The sequence below is a fragment of the Mastomys coucha genome, unplaced genomic scaffold, assembly GCF_008632895.1.
Source record: "Mastomys coucha isolate ucsf_1 unplaced genomic scaffold, UCSF_Mcou_1 pScaffold21, whole genome shotgun sequence".
Taxonomy (NCBI): Eukaryota; Metazoa; Chordata; class Mammalia; order Rodentia; family Muridae; genus Mastomys; species Mastomys coucha.
In genome coordinates this window covers 110,125,775-110,150,938 of record NW_022196904.1, presented here as the reverse complement: position 1 = coordinate 110,150,938, position 25,164 = coordinate 110,125,775, and the positions used below count along the sequence as shown (strand labels likewise).

Sequence of the window (25,164 nt, the reverse complement as noted above, 5' to 3'; positions counted from 1 at the left end):
TTTTTTTTTTTTGGTTGGGAGACTATTAATGACTGCTTCTATTTCTTTGGAGGTTATGGGACTGTTTAGGTGGTTTATCTGATCCTGTTTTAACTTTGGCATCTGGTATGTGTCTAGAATATTGTCCATTTCATCCAGATTTCCCAATTTTGTTGAGTATAAGCTTTTGTAGTAGGATCTGATGATTTTTTGAATTTCCACAGTTTCTGTTGTTATGTCTCCCTTTTCATTTCTGATTTTGTTAATTTGGATACTGTCTCTGTGCCCTTTGGTTAGTCTGGCTAAGGGTTTATCTATCTTGCTGTTTCTCAAAGAACCAGCTCCTGGTTTTGTTGATTCTTTATATAGTTCTTTTTGTTTCTATTTGGTTGATTTCAGCCCTGAGTTTGATTATTTCCTGCCATCTACTCCTCTTGGGTTATTTGCTTCTTTTTGTTCTAGAGCTTTCAGATATGCTGCCAAGCTATTAGTGTAAGCTCTCTCCAGTTTCTTTTTGGAGGCACTTAGAGCTATGAGTTTTCCTCTTACCACTGCTTTCATTGTGTCCCATTAGTTTTGGTATGATGTGTCTTCATTTTCATTAAATTCTAAAAAGTCTTTAATTTCTTTCTTTATTTATTCCTTGACCAACTTATCATTGAGTAGATAGTTGTTCAGCTTCCATAGGAATGTGTGCTTTCCATTGCTTTTGTTGGAATTTAAGACCAGCCTTAATCCATGGTGATCTGATAGGGTACATGGGATTATTTCAATCTTTTTCTATCTGTTGAGGTCTGTTTTTTGACCAATTATATGGTCAATTTTGGAGAAGGTACCATGAGGTTCTGAGAAGAAGGTATATTCTTTTGCTTTAGGATGAAATATTCTATAAATATCTGTTAGATCCATTTGGTTCATAACTTCTGTTAGTTTCACTGTTTCTGTTTAGTTTCTGTTTCTATGATCTGTCCATTGATGAGAGTGGGGTGTTGAAGTCTCCCACTAATTGTGTGGGGTGCAATGTGTGCTTTGAACTTTAATAAAGTTTCTTTTATGAATGTGGGTGTCCTTGCATTTGGAGCATAGATGTTCAGAATTGAGAGTTCATCTTGGTAGATTTTTCCTTTGATCAGTATGAAGTGTCCTTCTTTATTCTTTTTGATAACTTTTGGTTGAAAGTGGATTTTATTCAACATTAGAATGGCTACTCCAGCTTGTTTCTTGGGACCATTTGCTTGGAAAATTGTTTTCCAACCTTTTACTCTGAGGTAGTGTCTGTCTTTGTCACTGAGGTGCATTTCCTGTATGCAGCAAAATGCTGGGTCCTGTTTATGTATCCAGTCTGTTAGTCTATGTCTTTTTATTGTGGGAATTGAGTCCATTGATGTTAAGAGGTATTTAGGAAAAGTGATTGCTACTTCCTATTATTTTCATTGTTAGAGGTGGAATTATGTTTGTGTGGCTGTGTTCTTTTGAGTTTGTTGAAAGATTACTTTCTTGCTTTTTCTAGGGTGTAGTTTCCTTCCTTGTGTTGGAGTTTTCCATCTATCATCCTTTGTAGGGCTGGACTTATGGAAAGATACTGTGTAAATTTGGTTTTGTCATGGAATATCTTGATTTCTCCATCTATGGTAATTGAGAGTTTTGCTGGGTATAGTAGCCTGGGCTGGCATTTGTGTTCTCTTAGGGTCTGTATGACATCTGTCCAGGATCTTCTGACTTTCATAGTCTCTGGTGAGAAGTCTGGTATAATTCTGATAGGTCTGCCTTTATATGTTACTTGACCTTTTCCCTTACTGCTTTTAATATTCTTTCTTTGTTTAGTGCATTTAGTATTTTTATTATTATGTGATGGAAGGAATTTCTTTTCTGGCTCAGTCTATTTGGAGTTCTGTAGGCTTCTTGTATGTTCATGGGCATCTCTTTCTTTAGGCTAGGGAAGTTTTCTTCTATAATTTTGTTAAAGATATTTATTGGCCTTTTAAATTGGGAATTTTTGCTCTCTTCTATACCTATTATCCTTAGATTTGGTCTTCTTATTGTGTCCTGGATTTCCTGGATGTTTTGGGTTAGGAGCTTTTCGCTTTTTGCATTTTCTTTTATTGTTGTGTCAATGTTTTCTATACTGTCTTCTACCCCTGAGATTCTCTCTTCTATCTTTGTATTCTGTTAGTGATGCTTGCATCTATGACTCCTGATCTTCCCTAGGTTTTTTAACTCCAGGGTTGTCTCCCTTTTTGATTTCTTTATTGTTTCTATTTCCATTTTTTAGATCTTGGATTTTGTCCATTTCCTTTGCCTGTTTGATTGTGTTTTCCTGTAATTCCTTAAGGGATTTTTGTGTTTCCTCTTTAAGGGATTCTACCTGTTTACCTGTGTTCTCCTGTATTTCTTTAAGGGAGTTATTTATGTCCTTCTTAAAGTCCTCTATCACCATCATGAGAAGTGATTTTTAGATCCGAATCTTGCTTTTCTGGTGTGATGGTGTATTCGGGACTTGCTATGGTGGGAGAATTGGGTTCTGATGATGCCAAGTAACCTTGGTTTGTGTTGCTTATATTCTTATGCTTGCCTCCCATTATCTGATTATAGCAAGGGCTACATGCCCTTGCTATATCTGACTGGAGCCTGTCCTTCCTGTGACCCTGGTTGTGTCAGAACTCCTCACAGTCCATCTGTCTCTGTGATCCTGTGATCTTGAGATCCTGGGTGTGTCAGAGTTCCTTGGAATCAAGTTGCCTCTGGGACCCTGAGATCCTGGTGTAACCAAGCTCCTGGGATCCTGGGAACCTGAGGTTATGTGATCCTGTGCGTGTTAGAGGACCTGGGAGTTGAACTTCCTCTGGGAGTTGTAGGGCTAGCTTTGGAGTTTGTGCCCAAGATAAGAGGCCAAGAGAAGACAGTATTAATTAAAGTATCTTTCAGCTCTGTTTCAGAAGATGTATGTCTGCCTGTCCCACCATCTTCCCCCTTTCTGTATATTAACCTTCCTGAATTCTCATAGCAGCCCATGAGCAGCCTATAGAATAAAGAGTTTGAAGGAAAAGACTCACAGGTTCTTAAAGGCATCCTCGTGCAGGTCCTGGGGTAGCCTGTCTGTGATGTCTGGCTGCAGGAAGCTGCCGGAGGACCCTCTGAGCACCCTGCCCAGGACCTCCACACACTCCAAGGCATTCAGCACCTGGAAACAGCGTTCCAGTGTAATGAGAAACAGGCTGCGGTTCACACCAGGGCTCTGAAGGGCCTCATCCCGAATGTCTCCTAAGTTGATGACGATGTCCTCCAGGTCCTGAAGAAATGAGAGAAATTAAAGTTGCTGTAGCTGTGTGGCCAAAGCACATGAGAAGACAGATTAAAGGAGAAATGTGTATCTGGTGTCCTGGTTTCAGGGGGGATTGGTACGTGGTTACTCGGTCCCATATGCTTAAGCAGAACCTGACAGGGGTGGGAACTTGTAGAACTTGTGGGCATTGTTGACAGGAATCAGGAATAGGAAGCAACCATAATCTTCAAAACCTGTCCCCTCAACCCCACCCCTGGGCTGGAGAAATGGTTCAGTGGTTAAAAGCACTGACTGCTCTTCCAGAGGTCCTGAGTTGAATTCCCAGCAACCACATGATGGCTTACAACCATCTGTAATGGGATCCGATGCCTTCTTCTAGTGTGTCTGAAGACAGCTACAATGTACTCATATAAATTAAATAAATAAATAAATCTTAAAAAAAAAAAAAAAACTTAACCCCCAAGAGCTACTACCTACAATTAGGCCCCATCTCCTAAAATTTCCACCACATCTCCCTAAATAGACCCATCAGCTGGGGACCATAAGCTTATGGGGTCATATTCCATATTCAAACCATCATAGTCACATGAGAGCTGCCTCTTGACTCAACAGCACTGGAAGCATGAAGAAATTCAGTGTCAGCATTTCATACCATGCCGCTAGGTAGAAACTTCTAGAAGTTTCTATCACCTTAGGCTTATACAAGACTCTCACTTGTTCTTTCTATACTAAGTGGCTTCACATCCTCCGGATGAGCATCATGACTATCACACCTTCACTTTCGTTAGCATAGAGCTGACTTGCGGTGCACACTCCAGGGGTGACCACAGACACCGGGCTCTGCAGCTGGAGCAGGATCTTTGTTAAGACAGAAATCATGGGTATTTTTACAATGCACGACAGTCACTGCAGACATCTTGAGATCTTTCCAGTCAACACTTGTTAAGAGTTCCAGAAGCCACTAGACGTGCGGCTGAGTTCTATTAGTGGATATGTTAAAGAAACACACAGTTTACCTCTGTGTGTCTACTGGGCCTTCTGTAAGTGCTCTTAAAGAGAATTGACTTCCTTTGTGGCCTGTGATTTGTTTTAAGGTTTTTAAAAACATCACTCTGAGATAGGCCCTTGGCTTCTCCAAGGAGGAACCCATTTTCCACTCTCAGTGGAATACATTCAGTATTTCTAAGCTGTGTCCTAGAGGTTATTATGCTCGGCAAGACTCTGTTTCCTCCCCTGATTATTAAAATGCAAACTTATTTCTTATTTTTTAATTTTGTTTGCAGATGCTGTGCATGGAATTCCAAAAGTTGTATATCCTAGGCCAGCACTTAGCCACTATGTTAAACCTTTTCAGTCCGTGTGTGTGTGTGTGTGTGTGTGTGTGTGTGTGTGTGTGTGTGTGTTTGAGAGAAGGGACAGGGGAAGAGATAGAATGAGCTTCTATAGTCCAACCCGAACTAAAACTTTCTATGTAGCCCAGAATGATGTCAGTCTTCATCTTGCTGCCTCAGCCTCCTGAGTTCTGGAACTGCAGGCATGAGCCAGCAAGCCTGGTTTTTAATGGTAACATTCTTCTTAAACTTGTTTAAGAATGCTGTGGAGAAGATTAAATTAATGCATGAATGCTACACCCTTAAAACAATGACAAACTGGCCCACCACTTGGTTTTGTGAATAAAGTTATATTGATACAAACCCATATCTAATATCAGAATTAATTAATTGTGACAGGGGTGTATGTGTCCTACAAACCTTACATTTTTACTCACTTGTCCCTTGCTGGTCATTCCCTTAGAAGAATATTGCATATGTAGAAAAGCCTCAATAAACACAATGTATTTTTATAATATTTTATACTGAATCTTTTTTAAAACCTGAAGTTCATTTCTAAATGAAATCTATTCATACTGAGCTTGTGGCTATCATGTTTTAATGACTAATATTAAAGTAAGACAGATTAGGAGTCAGGGACATAGTTCCCTGAGGCCCTATCACTATCAAAATAATTAAATAAAAAAGTATATAACCATTAAAAATTTTAAGTCCTCCCAAAACCTGTGTGAATTAAAACTAATAAGAATCTTAGCATTGCAGAGCTGGAGGGTGGCTCATCAGTGAAGAATGTATGCTACTTTTGCTGAAGACCTGAGTTCAATTCCCAGCACCCACATAGGACAGCTTACACCTACCAGAACCTCCAGTTCCAGAAAACCCAAAGCCCTCTTTGACCTCCACAGGCATCAGGCACACACGTGGTGCACATACATACACACAGATGTTGAGAGCTTTTGTGCCTCTTCTAGGAATTTGGCATTTGTCACTGGGCTCAGACAAGGAAGTAGGCTCAGATAAGAATATTAGAAGCAGTGACCATGGGACTTTGTTTACTACTTTGCTGAATTACTACCGCATGTGATCTCTCTGCTTACTACTTTACTTAATTACTTTCTTGTATGACCTCCTTGTTTACTAATTCGCTTGATTATTTGTCTTTGATCTAAGAACTGACCATGCGTTTTGGATATATCTAGAATGATATAAAAGCAGACTGGAGAGAAGGAAGAGAAGAAGATGGAGAAGGAGGAGGAGAAGAGAAAGAGGCAGAAGAAGAGGGAGAGGAAGAGGAAGGAGAGGAAGAGGAGGAAGAGAGAGAGGAAGAGGAGGAAGAAAGGGAGAGAAAGGAGGAAGGAGAGGAGGAAGAGGAAGAAGAGGAGAGGAAGAAGAAGAAATAGAAAAAAAGAATCTTTCCATCCTGAGTCCACCTGAGGAAGCTGAGGCTTAGCAAGGTTCTCAACTCCATTTTGGAGCAGTGATTCATAAGAGCTGTCTAAAGTAAATGGACACTAGTCCTCAGCTTTGGAGCCTCAGGGCATTCTGGGGCTTGGGGATCCTGCTCCCTGTGCTGTGTGCATGTCACTAAACTTGTTTTGTGGTCATTGTCAGCTGTTGCTTGCCTTCATCCTGAGCCATATCATGGCTGAGCCACCTCTCCAGCTCCGAAATGTTAAGATTCTTGTTAGTTTTAATTCACACAGGTTTAGGGGAAGATTTAAACATTTTAGTGTTTATATACTTATTCTTTATTTAATTATTTTGGTAGTGTTAGATATCAAAGTTGAGCCTGAGGAGTGCTGGGTAACCTTAAGTACGGGGACCATTCTTTCTCTCTCTACACCCATTGCACACAGCAATCACCCTCAGACACTTACCAACTCAAACGGTTAGAAGACCCTTAGTACCCTTAGTGCCCATAAGAATAGAAACAACGTAGCATGGAGAAACTGAAGCCAAAAAAAAAAAAAAAAAAGGGCCAGGTTCTAGAATCCCAAGCTGGGGTGGTGATGGAGAAAAGAGGAAAGATCCAAAAAATGGCCTAGCAAATGTCAACCACCCCCAGCACTCCTCGTGAAGGGTTGCCAGGCGTGCCTTACCAGGTGGCCCCATTTGTCTTCCAGAAGGCACTTCATGGCGGTGTGGAACTGCTGGGCATCAGTGGTCCTCAGGTCCTCCAGCAGCTTCTGCGGCTGGTACAGATACTGCTCCAGGTGTGTTTCCATGACTGCCTGGGCGTGGGAGAGTCAGTCATAGAGGTCAGAAGACTAAGCAGTGGGTCAGCACCAAGGCCAGCAGCCCAGCGGGTTCCCCTTGAAGCCCTGCAGAGCCCGCCAGCTAGCAGGCAGCCTGTACATGGTGGGTTTAGTGGGTGCTAATGCGATAAAGTCAGGGGATTCCTTACAAACTCCGGATTTCCAAGTCCACTTAGGAGATGCAAAGAACGGACAACCCTGGGCATGCTTATCCCCCTCAGGTGGTCAGCTTGATTTCATAATTCTGTGGCCTGCCTGGTCCTTGTCCTGGGTGGCTGACCTCTGCAAGGAAACTGAGTATCTCTGATTTCCTACCACTCAAACCCTAGTGCTGAACCCAGGAGAAGACCCAGGCAGAATGAATCACCTTGTCTGCAGTGCCCCGTCGGGGTGCCAGCCTCTCCTGCAAGCCTCTCCTCTTGGACTTGTTTTCTTTTTGATTTAGGAGCTTTGGGATTTGGTTGCTGCTGTTCAGCCTTAGAGATGGGAATCTCTCTGTGTTGTCAAGGCTAGCCCTAAGTCCACACTTCTCTTGTCTCAGTTTCCCAGGTGCTAGTGTTACAGTTGTACACCCAGTCTCAGTTTTGTTTCTTAAATATCCCTTACACAAATATGCTCTGGGAAGGCCATGTGAAATAATGCCTGTAGGCAAATACTGCATATAAAAGACAGATAACATGTATGCAAACCTTCAGATCTACACTTACCTGAGCTTCAAGTTAATTAGAGATCATATATCTAAGTATTGTGCTTTGTCTTTTGAGACCCTGGATTTCATGTATCCCGGGCTGCTTTCCAAATTCCTGTGTAGCCAAGTATGATTTTGAACTTGATTCTTCTTCCTTCACCTCCCTAGTGCTGAGATCATGGGTGTGTACCATACCCATTTCCTGCCATTCTGGGGTTCGAGCTCAGAGCTTTATTAACGCTAGGCAAGCACACTACCAACTGAGGTACACCTCTAGTCCCTGAACATCCTATATTTGTATTTGCTAAATTGACGATCCTACATTCTGGGCCTCAGAATTCACATCTGGAAAACAGAGCCCATGAGAGTGCCCACCATGTGGGGTGTCGTGAGGATCAAATGTCTGGCTTTCTCAACGGTGCCTAGCGCAGAAGTGCTCAGTACAGCCTGCCTGCCATGTTTCTCTCCTTCTGACGAGTTCTTACTTACCTGATGTCTGTCTCTACCTCAGAACGGTGTCTCATTCTCAGTGTCTACAGAACCCACCTCATTCTCAGTGTCTACAACTGTGCCAACCTGCCAAAATTGTAGAGATGCTGAATGAGGATATGCATGAAGCAGCAATACACCGACCACTATGGGAAACCTTACTGCCAGAGAGAAAGGGGTTGCTCCTTACTGCTAACTACATTGCTAGGAGAGATGAAGACAGCTGCAGTGTGGGCCCAGAAGCCCCTCCAGCTGGTGGGTGGGCAAGCAGATAGCGATCAAGAAGTCCTCTGAGTGCAGCTCTGGTGTGAATGTCTGTTAATACTTCTGTTTCTATTAAAGCAAGAAATAACAAACCACTGTGCTGTTCATTTACTTATTAGCCCATGATGCATCTTCTTTTCTAAACAGGATAATGGTGTGCGAGTGCTGAAATAACACATCCTGGGTCTCCCATGCTGTTCTCAGAGTATCGTCCTAAGCTACCAGCCACGCCCAAACACCCCAGTCATTACTCCCCACCTGTGCCCTTCTGATGCTCTAGCCAAATGTCCACCATTGTTACCAACAAGCACATGCATGCTGGGCGTGGTTTCTCTCCCAAGGCTCGTCCATTAGGAATTCAGTTCCCAGAGAGGTGACATTAAGAGGTGATGCCACCATTAAGAAGTGGAACCTGGTGGGAGGTGATAGGGATGCTAGCTGCCCTTGGAAGGAACTGGCGTAGTTCCCCAGGAGACACTGGATAGTTCTTAGGAAAGGAGTGAAGTGGGCTTGAGCATGAACCCTGCCCCAGACTCCTGTGTCCCCATGTGATCCTTCCCTCTCACAGGTGTACCCAACTGTTATAAAGCTATCTATCAAGGTTATACACCAGCTGCGTCTTTGCAGGAACCAGCATTATCGTTACCCTCTAAACTATGAAGACTAAAAATCCTTCTTTTTAAAAAAGATTGATTTTTATCTGTGTATGTGTGTATATGTATCTGTGTGAGCATATGTGTACACGTGTGTAGAGATGCCTTCAGAGGCCAAAAGAGGACATTAGATCCCTTGAATATGGAATGGCAGGTATTTGTGAATCACCAACATGGGTGCTGGGATCTGAACTCTTATTCTCACGACTGAGCAGCAAGCAAGTTATACTGGCCCATCCCTTCATCCAAAACTCTTTCTTGTCTTGTGGATTTTGTTATAGTAATAGAAAAATATCTAATATACTCCTGCTGTTCTTTTATCAGTAAAGTCCAGTTTCCACTCAGGGCACAACTGATGTGCACTAATGTGACCAATAGCAGAATGTTGGAACGTGTGTCACATACGCACCTGCAGACTGGGAATGGTGAAGGCCACATTCCGTGAGTTCAGATAGGCAAGGACTCTGTGGGACAGGTCTGCAGTCCAGACATGGGAGCTTCAAGCAAAGACAGATGGGAGAAAGGTCAATGTCCAGGTCCTCTGCAAACATTCTTGTACTGGCTATGTGCCCTGGGGCCCAGAGAGGAGTGGGAATAGGCCAAGATGCTAGGGAACTTTGGGTTGAAAAGTAAGAGGTGCCTTCACCTGGCAACATGGGAGGAGGTGTGTTCATGAGTATGTGTATAGGTATATGTGTGTGTGTGTGTGTGTGTGTGTGTGTGTGTGTGTGTGTGTGTATATACATATATATGTGTGTGTGTATGTACAGATGTGTGTGTATATGTATGTGTGTGTATATACAGGTGGGGAGTATGTGTGTATATAGGGTTGTATGTGAACAGGGGTATGTATGTGTACACAGGTATGTATGTGTGTATGCAAGTATATATGTGTGTATATGGGTACACAGGTGTGTGTATATATATATAGGTGTGTGTGTGTATACAGATGTGAATGTATGTGTATACAGGTATGTATTGTGTATCTAAAGGTGTGTGTATATGTGTGTGCATGAAAATGCTTGAAGACAACACATTGTCTCTCATTGGCCAAGAGTTCACTGATTCAGCTAGAAGGGCTGGCCAGCGAATCTTTAGAATTTCAGGTTTGTACTGACCCAGCACTGAAGTTACAAGCATGTGCCACCATGTCCAAATAGCTTTTATGCAGGTTCTGGGGGTCAAATTCAAATTCTCATGCTTGTGAGACAAGCTCTTTACTGACTGAGCCATCTCCCAGCCCCTACAAAGAGTTTTGTTGTTGTTATTGTTCTTGCTGTTTTGTTTTTTTAAGACAGGGTTTTGTTTTGTTTTGTTTTGTTTTGTTTTGTTTTGTTTTGTTTTTGCATAGCTTTGGTTGTTCTGGAACTCACTCTGTAGACCAGGCTGGCCTCAAACTCAGAGATCTGCCTGCCTTTGCCTCCTGGGTACTGGGATTAAAGGCACATGCCACCCACCCACTGGCACAAACAGCTTTTTTATAACCTCTTTTTGGTTGTAGATAAAGAGATGGATGGATGGGCTTATAATAAGTAAATAAATAAAACTGTAGCCTGAGAAAATATATCTAAAACCTCCCAAGGGAGTTCTCATGGGGGAGGAATGTTTGCAGGGGCCTTTCACCTTGATGCAATTGGTTGTCTCTGAAAGGGACCGGAGGCCCCCATTTTCTCTTCTTTATAGAATGCATATGAAGATTTTTTTTTTTTAAGTTCCAGTGGGCTTTTATTGAGATAAATTAACAAAAAGAAATAATCAAGATTTTACCAACCATCCTTTCTGTATCATATATAAACTCCTTAAAGACTCAGGTCCATAGACATGTACATACACTGTAACATGCATATGAAGATTTAATGTTGACAACTTTCTTTCTGCCACACTGCCTCAGTACCCCATCTCTCCAGTCTCTCACACAGGCCTGAGCAGTACAAAGCAGGACAGTGGTGGCAGCTAGCCCCGGAGCCAAGTGGGAGGGTCACAGTCCAGTTCTGCCATGCCCCAGCGGTGTGACCTCCGCTCACTTGCCCCAGCCTCCGCTTCATTATTCTACACAAAAGGGTAATGAGCAGCCCCAGCCTGAGGGCCGTAGTAAACATGGATGTATTTCTCTGCCCCAGCCCTGTGGGAATAATGTCACCTCCTTAAGAGTCCTTCAGGCACCTTGGTCGCTCAGCCACTGGAGGAATAGTTTTCCAGGAGCAAGTGTGTCAACTAAATCACTGCACATGGGCTGGTGCTCTTTGCAATAGCACATACTACTTTTCTTGAGTAGGAAACTCTGTCTGACGGTTATTAGGAAAAACCTCCATCCCTTCCAACACCCCCGAGGCAGATTACCTTTCAAACAGTGTGAGATCCAGTAATGCTACAGTGGGGACAAAACGGAGAGACAGCTTTAAACAGAATCATCCCACAGACACCACATCCGTATTCTGTTTGAAGGTCTCAGAAGGTACACACGGGGACAGACCGGGGACACGGGACAGACCGGGGATATTACCATTCAGATAGCTTCCCTCTATTATTTCTTCCTAAAAGGCAGAGAGATGACATCAAGTATAACATGCAAACCTGGCAGCGCTGGTGGAGGGGATTTTAATTAAAAATAAAACGGGAGCACTCACCGCCATTTTCTGTAACAATGGGTGTAAATCTGCAAGAAAGCCATTGGATATGTGACTAGAACTGAATAGGATGACCTTCGGGTTTTTTTGTTTTGTTTTTTGTTTTTGTTTGTTTTATGAGCAGGTTTTCTCTGTGTAGCCCTGGCTGTCCTGGAACTCACTCTGTAGACCAGGCTGGCCTTGAACTCAGAAATCTGCCTGCCTCTGCCTCCCAAGTGCTGGGATTAAAAGGGTGTGCCACCGCCACCTGTCCATGATAGCCTTCATAAAGCCGAATATAGCTACCACAGGAGCCCAACAAAAGCCACTCTGGCTTTCCATGAGTTGTAATCATTGCAATAACTATGGCCAGTGTGAGAAAATCTTGGCTTACAACCCCCCACTGAGAATCTTTACATACTGCCACTGGGAGTGTCAGTTTGTCCAGCCACTGTGGAAATCAGGAAAGAGGTGTACCAAAAACCTAAGTAGAACTACTGTATGATCCACTCAGTGTCCCACAGAGGCAGCTAAGGCATCATAAACAACTATGGCAGCATACCACAGAGATATCTGCGCATAGGTGTTCAGTGTGGCAATATTCACAATTCCCAGGATATGGGGTCAGCCCTGAAATCCATAAACAAAATACTGATGAAGAAAATGTGGTCTATACACCCAGTGGAGTATTATCTAACCATAAAGAAGAAGGTATATCATTTGCAGGAGAAACGTTGGAACTGGAGATCATCACATTAATCAACATGAGTCAGACTCAGGAAGACAGACCCTGCAAGTTTCCCTCATGTGTAGGATCTACTGGACTCATGGAGCATGGGGGAAATAGAGAGTGTTGGGATGAATTCCACTGAAGTATATTGTGTGCGTGCATGAAAATGTCATAATGAACTTATTTGGACAAATAATACACACTCAGAAAATAAACCATGTAAAATATCCCCAAAAGCCCTACACATACCCACAGACAGGAAAAGGCTTAACACCCCCTCACCAGAATACATCATAACCCCAAACAGACATATCCAGCTACATCCCCTAAAATATGTAGAAGCTGTGAAAGCCCCCCTCCCCTCTCCTCAAAACTTACCCTGCCTGGAGCTTGGCTCTCTCTGATATGCACCTTCATGGCTCATAAAGAGGACCAGCAGAAGGGGGTACATCCTAGGTTCCTGAAACATCCTCCTGCAGTTAAGTCAAGCACAAAGGTGACTCAGGTTTCATTTTCTTTTAAAAATAGATTGAAGAATATTTAGGAGCAAAAAGGACGTGCAGACACCAAATTCCTCAAAAATATTTTAAATAATGTAAGGATTCCAGGGTATGTCTAAGACATATTCATCATTCTCTCGGTGACCTCAGCACCCCGTTAAAAACATAATGATTCCAGGGTATGTCTAAGACATATTCATCATTCTCTCGGTGACCTCAGCACCCCGTTTCCATGCTTACCACCACCCCTGTTCCATAGCACCCAAAAGAGAAGAGTGTTTCAAAGTGCTTGCTCCACCATCTCTCACATGAGCTCCAGACGCAGGATGTGAGAAGTCCTACGATCCAGTAGGAAGACAGGTCAATGGAAAAACAGAGTTGAACTTCTTAAAATAAATAGACAAATGTCGAATACTCAGACAAAAAAAAATGTGTCACTTTCGACTTTGGGCTTTGCTCAAAACAAGCTCCATTTGTGGGTTTTTAATAAGCAGACAGGACAGATGGTTGTTTTCAGAATTTAAACCCATGCATGTCACCTTCCTTCTATTATCCCCATGATAAAACATAACATAAAATAAACCCACAATGCGACCCCCCCACCACACACACACACACACACACAAAGTCATTAAAGTGACTAACAGAGGCAGACTGGCAACACCAAATGTCTGCTGTGTTGAGGTTGGAAAATTGTTTGCCAGAGTTTTAAAAGATTACATACTTGGCACTCTATGATAAAGGAATTTCAAGGGCTGGGGATGTGGTTTTGTTGGTAGAGAACTTGCCTAGCATATACAAAGTTCTAAGTTATAGCCCAAGCACCATAAACTTGGCACTGGAGGTACACACGTGTAATCCCAGCACTTGGGAAGGAAAGGCTAGAAAGTCAGAAATTCAAGGTTATCTTCAGCTACCTAGTAAGTTCAAGGGCAGCCTGCCTTGAAAAGAAAAGGAGAAGGAAAGAAAGAGAGAAAGAAAGAAAGAAAGAAAGAAAGAAAGAAAGAAAGAAAGAAAGAAAGAAAGAAAGAGAGAAAGGAAGGAAGGAAGGAAGGAAGAAAGGGAGGAAGGAGACAGACAAGAAGGAAGAAAGGAAGGAAGGAAGGAAGAAAGGAAGGAAGGAAGGAAGGAAGGAAGGAAGGAAGGAAGGAAGAAAAAGAACAAAGAAGAAAGAAAGGAAAAGAAAAAGAAAAAGGAATTTCAATCTGGGGTTTTGCCAAGGGAAATGGAAACATGTAGATACAAAGATTTGTTCAGCCTTTGGGGGAAGTGGAGGTGTTTTGAGTCACGGTTTCTCTGTGTAGCCCTGGCTGTCCTGGAACTCACTCTGTAGACCAGGCTGGCCTCGAACTCAGAGATCCACCTGCCTCTGCCTCCCAAGTGCTGGGATTAAAGGCGTGTGCCGCCACCGCCTGGCAGTTCAACCTTGTTTGTAACATCCAAATATGAAAACAACCCAAATGCCCAACGGGTAAAAGGTTAAAGACAGCATATCTGTCTTTAAAGAAACCAACAGATCACCACTCAGCAATAAAAAAGTTAAACCAAGCCAGGAGGTGATGGCCAAACAATTTTGCTGACTTTGCAAGTTCCAGGATCAAAGAAAGTGAGAGAACCTGTCTCAACAGTAAGAAGTGACTGAGGAAGGAACCTGATGTCCATTTCTGGCCACTACATGTGTGCATGCTCACACCCACACACATTTGAAGGGGGGGGGAGAAGGATATACTGCAGTTTCTTTTATGTGAAACTCCAAGACAGTTAAAAACCTGTGATAAAGTCAAGAATCACTTGGGACACTCTGGGGCATGGAGGGAAGGCACTCTGCCAGTGAGCACAAGAGACATTTAGCAAAGACAATGGAGATCTCTTTTACTTATTTTTGGTTTGTGTTTTTGTGCTTGCCCGTATCTATATGTGTGCAGTGCCTGCAGAGGGCAGGAGAGGGCATCAGACCCTCCTGGAACTAGACAGTTCCAGACAGTTGGGAACTGCCATGTGTCTGCTGGGACTCAAACTGGGTCCTCTGAAAGAGCAGCGTTCCACTCTGAACTGCTGAATCATCCATCTCTCCAGTCCCAATGATGGGGTTTCTTTATCTAGATGAGAGTGGGTATTGCATAGAAGCCACACTTACCAATCTCACTGAAATGTGTGTTTTAAACCGGTGGATACTATTACGTCTAAGTCATATCTCTCCAAAGTGGAACTCTAAAGAGAAGCCATGGGCTGTAGTCATATGGTCTGGTTTCTCTCTCACCTCTGCCCACTCACTAGCTGTGTGATGTCAGGCAACTTGCTTCACCTCTCTGTACTTCAACTTTCTCAGCTATAAAATGGGGTATTAATTGGTACTGTCCTAGCTTGCTTGTAATAAAATACCTAACAAAACCAACTTGGGGAGGAAAGGGTTAATTTGGCCCCCAGTGTATATAGTCCATCATCGGGGAAGCCAAGGCAGGAATCTGGAGGTAGGAACTGAAGCAAAGGCTATGTAGGAGTGCTACTTACTGGCTTGCTTCTCAGGGGCTTGCTCAGCTTGCTTTCTTATACAACCCAGGGATGGGCCCACCCTCAGAGAGCTGGGCTCTCCTACCTCATTAACAAGAGCTGCACCTACAGGCCAACAAGAAGGAGGCAATTCCTCAGCTGAGGTTCCCCCTTCCGAGGTGACTCTAGTTTCTGATGAGTTGACAAAGACTAACTAACCAGCACAGGTCCCCACCTGAGGGTGCTCTCTGAGAAATGAATTAGTCATTTTGAATGGAGCTTGAGTGGAGTTCTGAGCTTGAGTTTTTATAAGCGGGGAGGTCAGGCTGCAGTTTCCAAAGTGTCAGTGTCCCTCTCTCTACTCCTCAGAGAAAATCCACTAGTGGTCGGAGCATCTACTTCCTTGTGTCTCTCCGAGTTGTCGTATTTCCCAGGTCAATGTCCTCTGTAAAGATCCCTCCTCCTCCCTTCTGGCCTGGCTCATCCAATCCATTATAAGTCCCAAGTCTTCCAGGCAGCCCTCTGTGAATTCTCTAAGACAAACAATTAGCCAGGAGAGAAAGCCAATACTTCTCTATAAGAGCACCAGGCATGGCTAAGGTACATATTTATAGCTGTGTGTTTATTTCATGCATTCATTTATCAAATGCTTATTGAGCATCACTGTGGGCCAGGCATTATTCTACACTCCGAGGACACAGCAGCTTGTAAAGCCATATCCCGGCTGATGTGCTGGGGAGTCAAGAATAAAATAAATAGGCAATCAAGTAACTCGGTTTATGTCAAGCAGTGATGGATGCTACAGAGGAAAAGGAAGCCGTGAAGGAATAGGAGCCATGGTAACACATGTGGGGAAGATCTGAAGACAGGAAGGAATGGATCACAATGATATCTGGGAAAAGAAAGTTCCAGAAAGAAAAAAAGAAACATAGCGGCCTTTGGAGTTAGGAGCACGATTTATTGGCACCTTGTCCCACAGACCACACAAAAACGAGAAAGGAAGGCGATGAAGCTGGAAGCCGCTGGGCTTTGAAACAGGCGGAGCAGTGGAAAGGCATTGGCACAGGAACTATTTTTAATTTTCCATTGATTCTTTGTGAATTTCACATCATGCACCCCAATCACACTTATTTCCCCATCCACATCTGCCCTCCACCCTTGCAAGCTCCTCAACAAAAGAAAAACAAAAAACAAAAACAAAAACAAAAAAACCCTTATTGTGAAGCTTCAGTGTGCCACAGTGTGTCCCACAGTATACTATTTTGTGCACTCCTCACGGGGATTCCTCTTGGACATCCTATTATTGCCCAGCACAGAAACATCTTACTCTGGCTTTTAATTGGATCCTGAACACATGGAACTTCTTGGATGGGACAGTGGCTGTATCAGAGAAGTCAGCCTGGATGAAGGAAATGCTGAGGACACAGCCCCAGGCAGTGAGGTTGAGGAAACTTAGCTGATTCTAGACATATTCAAGAGTGAAGCCTAAACATTCAGATGTAAAGGACAAAAGAGAGAGACACCACAGATGACGCCAAGGATGTGGGGTCTGTGCAGGTTTAAAAAAAAAATAAGAGGAATTTGGGGAAAGCACCTGAACACCAGTTTATGGAAGAATCCTTGGAACTCCATTTTGACCATTCTAACTTTGAGGGGCCTGCTATGGTACGGATGGCATTGGGAAAAGCAGGACTCCAGTCTGCAGTGTGAGGGAGCGGTTCAGACAGAAGCTATCCACACACAGCAGCCAGCATATTTTCAAGCTCAAGACCTAGATGAGATCACAGAGAGACAAGCACAGAGAGAAAGGAGATTTTTAAGGAATGATACATGGTAGGGCCGGAGGAGGTCAAAACTGGGTTATCAAGATGTCAGGCTGCCCAAGTACTAACAGCAGTCAAGATTAAGAAGCTGTCAGAACAAGCTAGCTCCTTCAGCAAATGAAAAGTGGAAGGGGTGGACCTCAGAGATATACCCATCACCTATCTGTGCTTAATTTGAATTCTGGTTCAAATATAATATTAAGAGAATAATTACAGTTGTGAATGCAGTCCACTTGCCTAGCAAACTCAAAGCCATGTACTAAATTCCCAGCACCACAGAAGGCAAGCACTCTGGTACACACCTGGAAACCTAGCCTTGAGAGACAGACACGAAGGCCAAAGTTAATCTTCCTTGACTACACAGCAAGGTTAAGGACAGTCTGGGCTACCTCCTATCATATTAAAAAATACAAAGAAGGAGGAGGAGGAGGAGGAAGAGGAAGAGGAGGAGGAGGAGAAGGAGGAGGAGGAGGGGGAGGAGGAGGAGGAGGAAGAAGGAGAAGGAGAAGGAGAAGGAAGAGAAGGAGAAGAAGAAGAAGGAGGAGGAGGAGAAAGGAGGATAAACAACTGGAGAAATTTGAGCCATGTGTGTTTATTTCAAAGAATAATTATTACTATTTTTAAATCTGACAATGAAACTGTGTTGTCACATTTTCTAAGGACCCCTCATCTTTTAAAATAATTTTGCGGGGGCTGGAGAGATAGCTCAGCAATTAAGAGCACTGACTGCTCTTCTGAAGGTCCTGAGTTCAAATTCCAGCAACCACATGGCAGCTCACAACCACCCGTAACAAGATCTGATGCCCTCTTCTGGGGTGTCTAAAGACAGCTACAGTGTACTTACATATAATAAATAAATGAATCTCTAAAAACTAAAATAAAATAAAATAATTTTGCATTTATTTATCTCAAAGGGCATGCAATAGGGTTTGCGTGCCGGTCAGAGGACAGCTTGTAGACCCTGGTTCTTTCCTTCCACCATGTGGATTCCAGGGATAGACGTCATCAGGCCTGGCAGCAAGCGCTTTTGCTGAGCCATCTGATGTTTTAATGGAGGGGCCAGCAAATGACACCTTTGGATTGTCAGATAGCTGCCGATTTGTTCAGCTCACGAGTGAAGAATGGAACTGTGGTTTGGATGACCGACGCCCTACCTCCCCCACCTCCAAAGCTCATGTTAAAGGCTTGATTCCCAGGGTGGCATTCTTCCATCCTGTGCCAGACTGGCACACCTTCCATGGGAGGTAGTGGAGCCTTTGAGAGGAACCTTGGTGGATCACTAAGGCTGTGCTCAGAGGAGATGTGGCATTCCAGAGCCTCCTTCTTCCTCTCCTGCTTTCTAGCAGATGGGATGAGCAGTTACGCTCCACTAAACTTTCCAGATGTGCTGTCTCATCGCAGGCACCAACCTGTCATGGAGGAGCCTCCGAACCCGTGAGCTAAAATAAACCTTTCCTCTTTATAAGCTGGTTGACTCAGGTGTTTGTGTATATTGATGGTGGTGACCACAGTTGTTTGCTTAAATGTATATGAAAAAAAGGTAGAAAAAATAATAGTATTTCTTGACAACATAAAGATTCTACATATGAAACTTACATTTTCATACCAGGAGGAAGCACACACAAGGATGCCCAAGGCTGTCAAGTAGGATGAAGGCAGGAAATGGCACACTGCTTCTGCTGACTCCCAGGCAGGCCACACCCCAGAGATGTGAGAATGTGAGAGGGAAGTAAGGACTAACACGAAAGAAGCCAATTTGCAGAGGAACACTTCATAATGCTGGCCTCATCTGACGAACACAGCACGTGTGAAAGACAGCCCACAGGCAGAGGGGTGCTATGAGAGACCACAGCGCAGCCCTTTCCTCAGCTCACTAGCCCACTTCTATCCTCAGGGGTGCTTGTCCCTTCCTGGTAAGCTATTTTCACCTTAAGGAGTGACTTTCTCCATCTCTCCTTCTGGTGGCTGCTGAGATTGTCACCTGTGTTTTTTTATGTTTTTTTCTCTTAAAATTCCAATAAAATTGTTTTCAAGCTTCCTTCTGAATCCGTGTATAAATTGTTTATTTCCATTTTTCCAGTACTGAGGTAACAACAGCCCCACCTTTCAGGAATTCTGGAGATGACATAGTTGGGTGATATCTAACAACTACAGGCGCCCCAGCATTCCCTAGTCAAGCCCTTGTCAGTGTTGCCTGACCTATTACATTAGTGGCTTGTTTTGTCCCCCCAGGGGATCTCCATAGCAAACGTCAAAAACCAAGTGAGCTCATTTGACTTTTCCACAGCAAAGCAGACCAGGATGTCACTTTCAAAACCTTCAGACACTGAAAATCATTCTGCCCGCCAGCTGCTCCTGGGGACTGCTATGCTGAGCTCCAACAATAACTTCCTGGATTTAGGTGGTGAGGGAAGGAACCTTTTGTCTCTTTCCCTCTTCTCTCTGGTCACAGGTCCCTGCGCCATCAGCCCCATTCATAGACCTCCAGTTTCCCAGACAATGAGGCTTCTTGTGCAGATGGCTAAGCTGATCCTGTTACCTCTGTGAGAGGTTTACAATTACGAACACTCCTCTTTCTGGGCACAGAACGAGTTCAGTCCCAGTGAAACCCCAGCCCACTGTCAATTGGGGATTTGGTTTTAATTAAAGGCCCTTTGGGGTACTCTCTTTTAGAGAGCTGGTCAAAAGACTCAAAAGACTGGGCAAGGCCTGGGCCATTTGGTGGTGGACAGCTGATAGCGTTCTCTGTGGCCCTCCCCTTCCCCACCAAACCACCTGCAGAACCTCCGATGAAGACAGCAACAGTTAGTACAGACCTCAGAGCTCAGGGGTTACTTGAGGGAGTGGTCAGTTATCCTGCCAACTAGAACAGAGGGGCTTCCAACTTAACATCTCAAAAGCAACATGTCCCAGGCAAGCCAGAAACAAGCTGTGGACCAGGCAATCAGTCCCCTGTGGAGTGAGACGTGATGCTGTGAGGCTCCTTCAAGCTGAGACATGCCACCCAGACATCTACCAAAAGTTTGTTACTCTCCTGAGGCAGCTCCATTTAAAGTCTGTGGCATGAGCACCACATATGGGCCCATGGACACTAACTGGAAGAGTTTACACAAACACACACACAAATAAATAAAAGATATTATTTCATAGTTGAGTGTGGCAGGCTGACACGTGCCTGTAATCCAATACTAGTGCTCTGGAGAGTGTCAGAGGCAGGAAGATCACTGCCAGTTCAAAGCCAGCCTAAGGTATGGATTAGTTCCAGGATAGCCCGGGCTATATAATAAAATTCCTTCTCAAAAACAAGAATAATCCGGGCGGTGGTGGAGCACGCCTTTAATCCCAGCACTTGGGAGGCAGAGGCAGGTGGATCTCTGAGTTCGAGGCCAGCCTGGTCTACAGAGTGAGTTCCAGGACAGCCAGGGCTACACAGAGAAACCCTGTCTCAAAAAACAAACAAACAAACAAACAAAAAAACAAGAACAAAACAAGGAAAGACATTTTGTGACTGAGGCAAAAGCAAACACACCCTCATTAAATAAACTTAAATTTAATTTCAGTACTTCCTGTTGGGGCCCCCTAGCTTAGGGCTGCTGAGTCAGTGGGATAGGGAGGGTTGTGGGTCCCTGCCTATCCCCCTTTGCCTAGAACACCAACTCTCAGCCATGTCTGCCTTGTTCATGATCGAAAGGCTTCCATAGTGCAGGAAGGAGAGGAGCAGCAGGATCCCAGGTACCCACCTCACCAGGCGTCCCCCATATGGAGCCCCTCTCCCTGTTTACTGCAGCAGGATCCCGGGTACCCACCTCACCAGGCGTCCCCCATATGGAGTCCCTCTCCCTGTTTACTCCATCAGCTGAGTTTCACAGGCGAATTCGAGTTCTTGAAAAGCTCACATAGCAAGCAAATGGCAGGGCACACTCTAAAACACAGCTGCAGGATCCCCAAGGTTCACGGCCCTCAGAAACACCGGAACAAGGCAGCCAGGGATGTGCCCTGCGCATGCATTACTGTATTAAACTCTTGCAGAAAGTTTGAGGTAAACACCGCCATTGTGCCTGCTTCACAGGTGAAAACGCTGTTTCTCAGAAGCCAGGGAAGCAGACCAAGGCTATGCAGCTAATAGGTGACAGAGCCAAGTCTGGGCTGAGGAATTGCGAATGTTGACATGCTCAACAGTCCCAAATCCCAAACCCGGGTGGCAGCCACAACCTAGGAACAGGATCACAGCTTTAACTTCGGATTACCAGTTTCTGTGTGTTATTGAGCTGATTCCTTAACCTCTCTGGCCTTTTCCATCTTTACATCTGAGAATGACATATTTTTAGGCGTTCATAAATGTATCGTGGCAGGGCTCGCATAGCTTAATGGGAGAGCTTTCTTGCCTAGCATGTGTGTGGCAATTGCATCTACTTCCCAGTGCAAAATAAACTAAGTCTACATCCATATATCCAGTGTACATTGGGCCCATCTTTTCACAATTCCTCACAAGAGCCAGGCAAGCATTAAATATCACCTCCTCCGCTTTAACACTCCCAAAGCTCCCAGCCCAGCCTGGATCTCCAGACTCCAACAGCAGTAGCTATTATGTGACTGATACTACTGTTGCTGCAGGTGTCCTTGCAAGGCTCTCTGTTACTGGTGTGTTATTAAGCAGGTTCTGAGAAGTGTCATCTCACACATACACCCTCCACCACTAGGAACCCATAAGGATTGTGCACCCGCACTCGGCCTACCGTCCTTTAGTCCGTTCACTCCGGTCCCCAGCGCCTGGCCCGAGGGTCCTCACTTGCTGGACTGCAGGCTCTTACTGCTGAGTCCGGACACGGTGGGGCCAGAGCCCCACCTCTCAGGACAGCAATGCTTGGCTTGCAGCTCCTCCGCCCCCTTCCCTGCCAAGACCGGATTGCCTGGGGTCTCCCTCCTCACCTCCCTCTGGGACAGCAGCCAGACGAGTGGTTAGCTTCGCTCAAAACTGTAGCCAATGACAATGTAGGGAGTTTATTTGGATCCAGATTCAAAGACACCATTGAAAATTGAAAGCTGGGTGGAGTGATGGCACAGCTGTCATTGCCGCATGTGGGAAGAGACCACACAACTGTGAATTCGAGGGCAGAATGGGCTACAAGGTAAGACCCAGTTTCAAAAAAAACAAAAAAGGCAAAATTATAGTTGGAGTTCTGTGGCCACTAGATACTTAGTAGTCTGGCTGTTTAAAGACACGCTCATTGTAGCAGGTGCTTTAAAAACCCCATCTCAGCCAGTCGTGGGGAACACAGCTGTGAGTTTGAGGCCATCCTAGCCTACAAAACAAGTTCCAGGCCAGCCAGGGCCACATGATAAACCCTACCTTAAAAACCACCACCAACAACAAAAGGTTTTATAAACACATTTACAAACTGAAAGGCGGGCTGAGCTATGTGCGAAGGGAGTCAGGAGTGCAAGACAATAGCCGCTGAAGCTGGGGAGAGAGGCTCCTTACTTTATCACCATGTGTCTTAGGGTTTCTATTGCTGCAATGAAACACCATGACCAAAAGCAAGCTGGAGAGGAAAGGGTTTATTTGGCTGACACTTTCACATCACTGTTCCTCATCAAAGGAAGACAGGGCAGGAATCTGGCTGCTCACTGGCTTGTTCCTCATGGCTTGCTCAGCCTTACAGAACCCAGGGTACCAACCCAGTGATGCTACTAATCATGAGCTGGGCCCTCCCCCACCAATTACTAATTAAGAAAATGCCTTATAGCTAGATCTTATGAAGGCATTTTCTCAATTGAGGTTCCCTCCTTTCATGTAACTAGTTTGTGTATCAAGTAGACATGACTAGACAGCATACCATGCATTTTAAAAAATATGTCTGGAACTTTCCAGACAAAAACATTCTTACTAGCACACATATTAGAGCAAGAAGAGATCCATCTTAGGTGTTCAGCAGCAAGCCTGTGGCTAGATGATGATCTGTCGACTGCATATACTCCCATAGAATAGCCTTGGGCTGAAGGTGCTGCTTGGTGGTAGACTGAGCCTAGCACATGCCAGGCTCTGGGTCCTATCCCCACAAGGAAGAATGGTCTTTTATGAAAGATCATATAATAAGAACACAAGAAAATTATTTCATCTCCAAAACAAAAAAGCCAACTACTAATATATGTGCTTTTATTAAAATGAGACACAAATACATTAAAATAATGGCTTTGTATCAGTGAAATTATGCATACCTGTTTTTCATCTTACCCAGTGAAAACACAATTATGGACCTGAGAAGCTTTCTTGCAATTCTACCATTTAATGAAACATCTCAATCATCCTAATTTTTATATTATTTTGTCACAACAACATTAAACACTCTCTTCACAACCACGGAGGTGTCCTGATACCCATCAATGAATTTTATATTCTTTCTCCAACATTCTCAACATATCCTTTTGTCTCCAGGCCGTGGATCAATTTGTCCTCAAACCCTGAATGATAGGAAGCATCCTGCATCTTGTCAGCTTCTAACTAGAAACCAGGCGCTTGCAAGCTTCACATGATTTCTCCTAGAGAAATAAAAGCATCTATCACCACATGCAGAGACACATGAACCAGTGAATACACACAGGCACTGGGGAACCCTGCTAGGACACCTACCAAAAATGTCAGCAGTAGTACACTTGGCTACAGACCGGACAACTGAGGCTCATTTTCATTGTCTTCTCTTTTTTGCCTGTTTTTATTTTCTCTAGATAGTGTGACATTTGGAATGCAAATGCTCAGCAGGGCTTTGTGACCAGTAACAACCGTCAGAAAGTCAAATCCAAGTGTTGAGAAACTAAAACTGAGTTTAAGAGGATGGTTACATAGTCCTGGCCACTTCAACCCACACCTGGGGAAGGGTTAGGGGCTCACAGGCATTTAAGTACAATATTCCAGCCAAGGCAGTGAGTGGCCCAAAGCTGTAGTCCCCTCCACTCAAGAAACTGAAATAGAAGAATCTCTCAAAACTCTTGAGTTTGAGACCAGCCTGGCAACACAGCAAAACTTCATCTCAAAAAATAAATCAGTATTATGTCAAATCCTAAACAGGGTGCCTAATAACAGCATTTGTGCATCCTGTTGTTTATGTTCTAGAACTGAAGTGCAGATAGCCAATGTTATGTCACCAACCATTTTACAGGGCACTGAAAGTAATTTAAAAATGACTTTATAATAAAAGCATTAATTTGTCTGAATAGGGCATAGTGACTTTCAAACCCAGAGGGACTCTTAAATTCTAGTTATGTAATAATATTCTCCCAGTTCTCCAGGGAAGTCTGAGATTTCATAGAGAAAAAGGATTCTGTTGTTCAGGGGTACCAGTAGATATTTACAAAGTGCACTCTACCAGGAAATGAAGCCAAATGCCCCAAATTGAACTATGAAAGTATGATACATTAATCATTACGGAATGAGAATCAAACAGTATCACCTCATACACATTCTGCAGCTACTATCTAAAATATATAAGTGCTGGCAATGGTGTAGAAAAACTGGAAATCTTGTGCATTGTTGGTGGGAACACAAAATGTTTTTATCATTGTAGTTCCTTAAAAAAAAAAAAAAATAGAACTAGAATGAATTACAAAATGACCCAGTAGTTCCACTCTGAGTATCTGCTCCCCGAAAATGAAAGCAGTCTTTAAGAAATACTTACACATTCATATCCACAGCAGTATTGTGCACAGCAACAGGCGAAATGTGGAAGTGCTCTGAGTGTCTACCAGTGGAGAAATGGATAAGCAAACTGTGGTATGCCCATACAATGGAATACCATTCCGTCTTAAAAAGAAAACGCTGGGCCTGGAGAGATGGCTCAGTAGTTAAGAGCACCGACTGCTCTGAAGGTCCTGAATTCAAATCCCAGCAACCACATGGTAGCTCACAACCATGTTATGAGATCTGATGCCCTCTTCTGGTATGTCTGAAGACAGCTACAGTGTACTTACATATAATAAATAAATCTTTGAAAACAAAAAAACAAAAAGGAAATCTGGGACATGCTATAAATATGGCTGCAACTTCAAATGCTAAGTGAAATAAGCCAGTGTCTCTGT

At 43.9% G+C, this 25,164-nt stretch overlaps 1 protein-coding gene across 1 annotated transcript in view; it reads right to left on the bottom strand.

The window, feature by feature from the left end:
- Positions 1-22,003, bottom strand: part of Otoa (otoancorin) — an 82,895-nt gene extending 60,892 nt beyond the window's left edge. The window contains exons 1-8 of the mRNA XM_031384603.1: positions 21,813-22,003; positions 12,657-12,748; positions 11,570-11,598; positions 11,446-11,476; positions 11,283-11,310; positions 9,352-9,439; positions 6,693-6,824; positions 3,033-3,268 (exon numbers count right to left, since the gene is read on the bottom strand). Coding sequence (XP_031240463.1) covers positions 3,033-3,268; positions 6,693-6,824; positions 9,352-9,439; positions 11,283-11,310; positions 11,446-11,476; positions 11,570-11,598; positions 12,657-12,747 — 635 coding nt within the window. The 5' untranslated portion in view covers position 12,748; positions 21,813-22,003. The remainder of the gene's footprint in view (positions 1-3,032; positions 3,269-6,692; positions 6,825-9,351; positions 9,440-11,282; positions 11,311-11,445; positions 11,477-11,569; positions 11,599-12,656; positions 12,749-21,812) is intronic.
- Between the last annotated feature and the right edge of the window lie 3,161 nt (positions 22,004-25,164).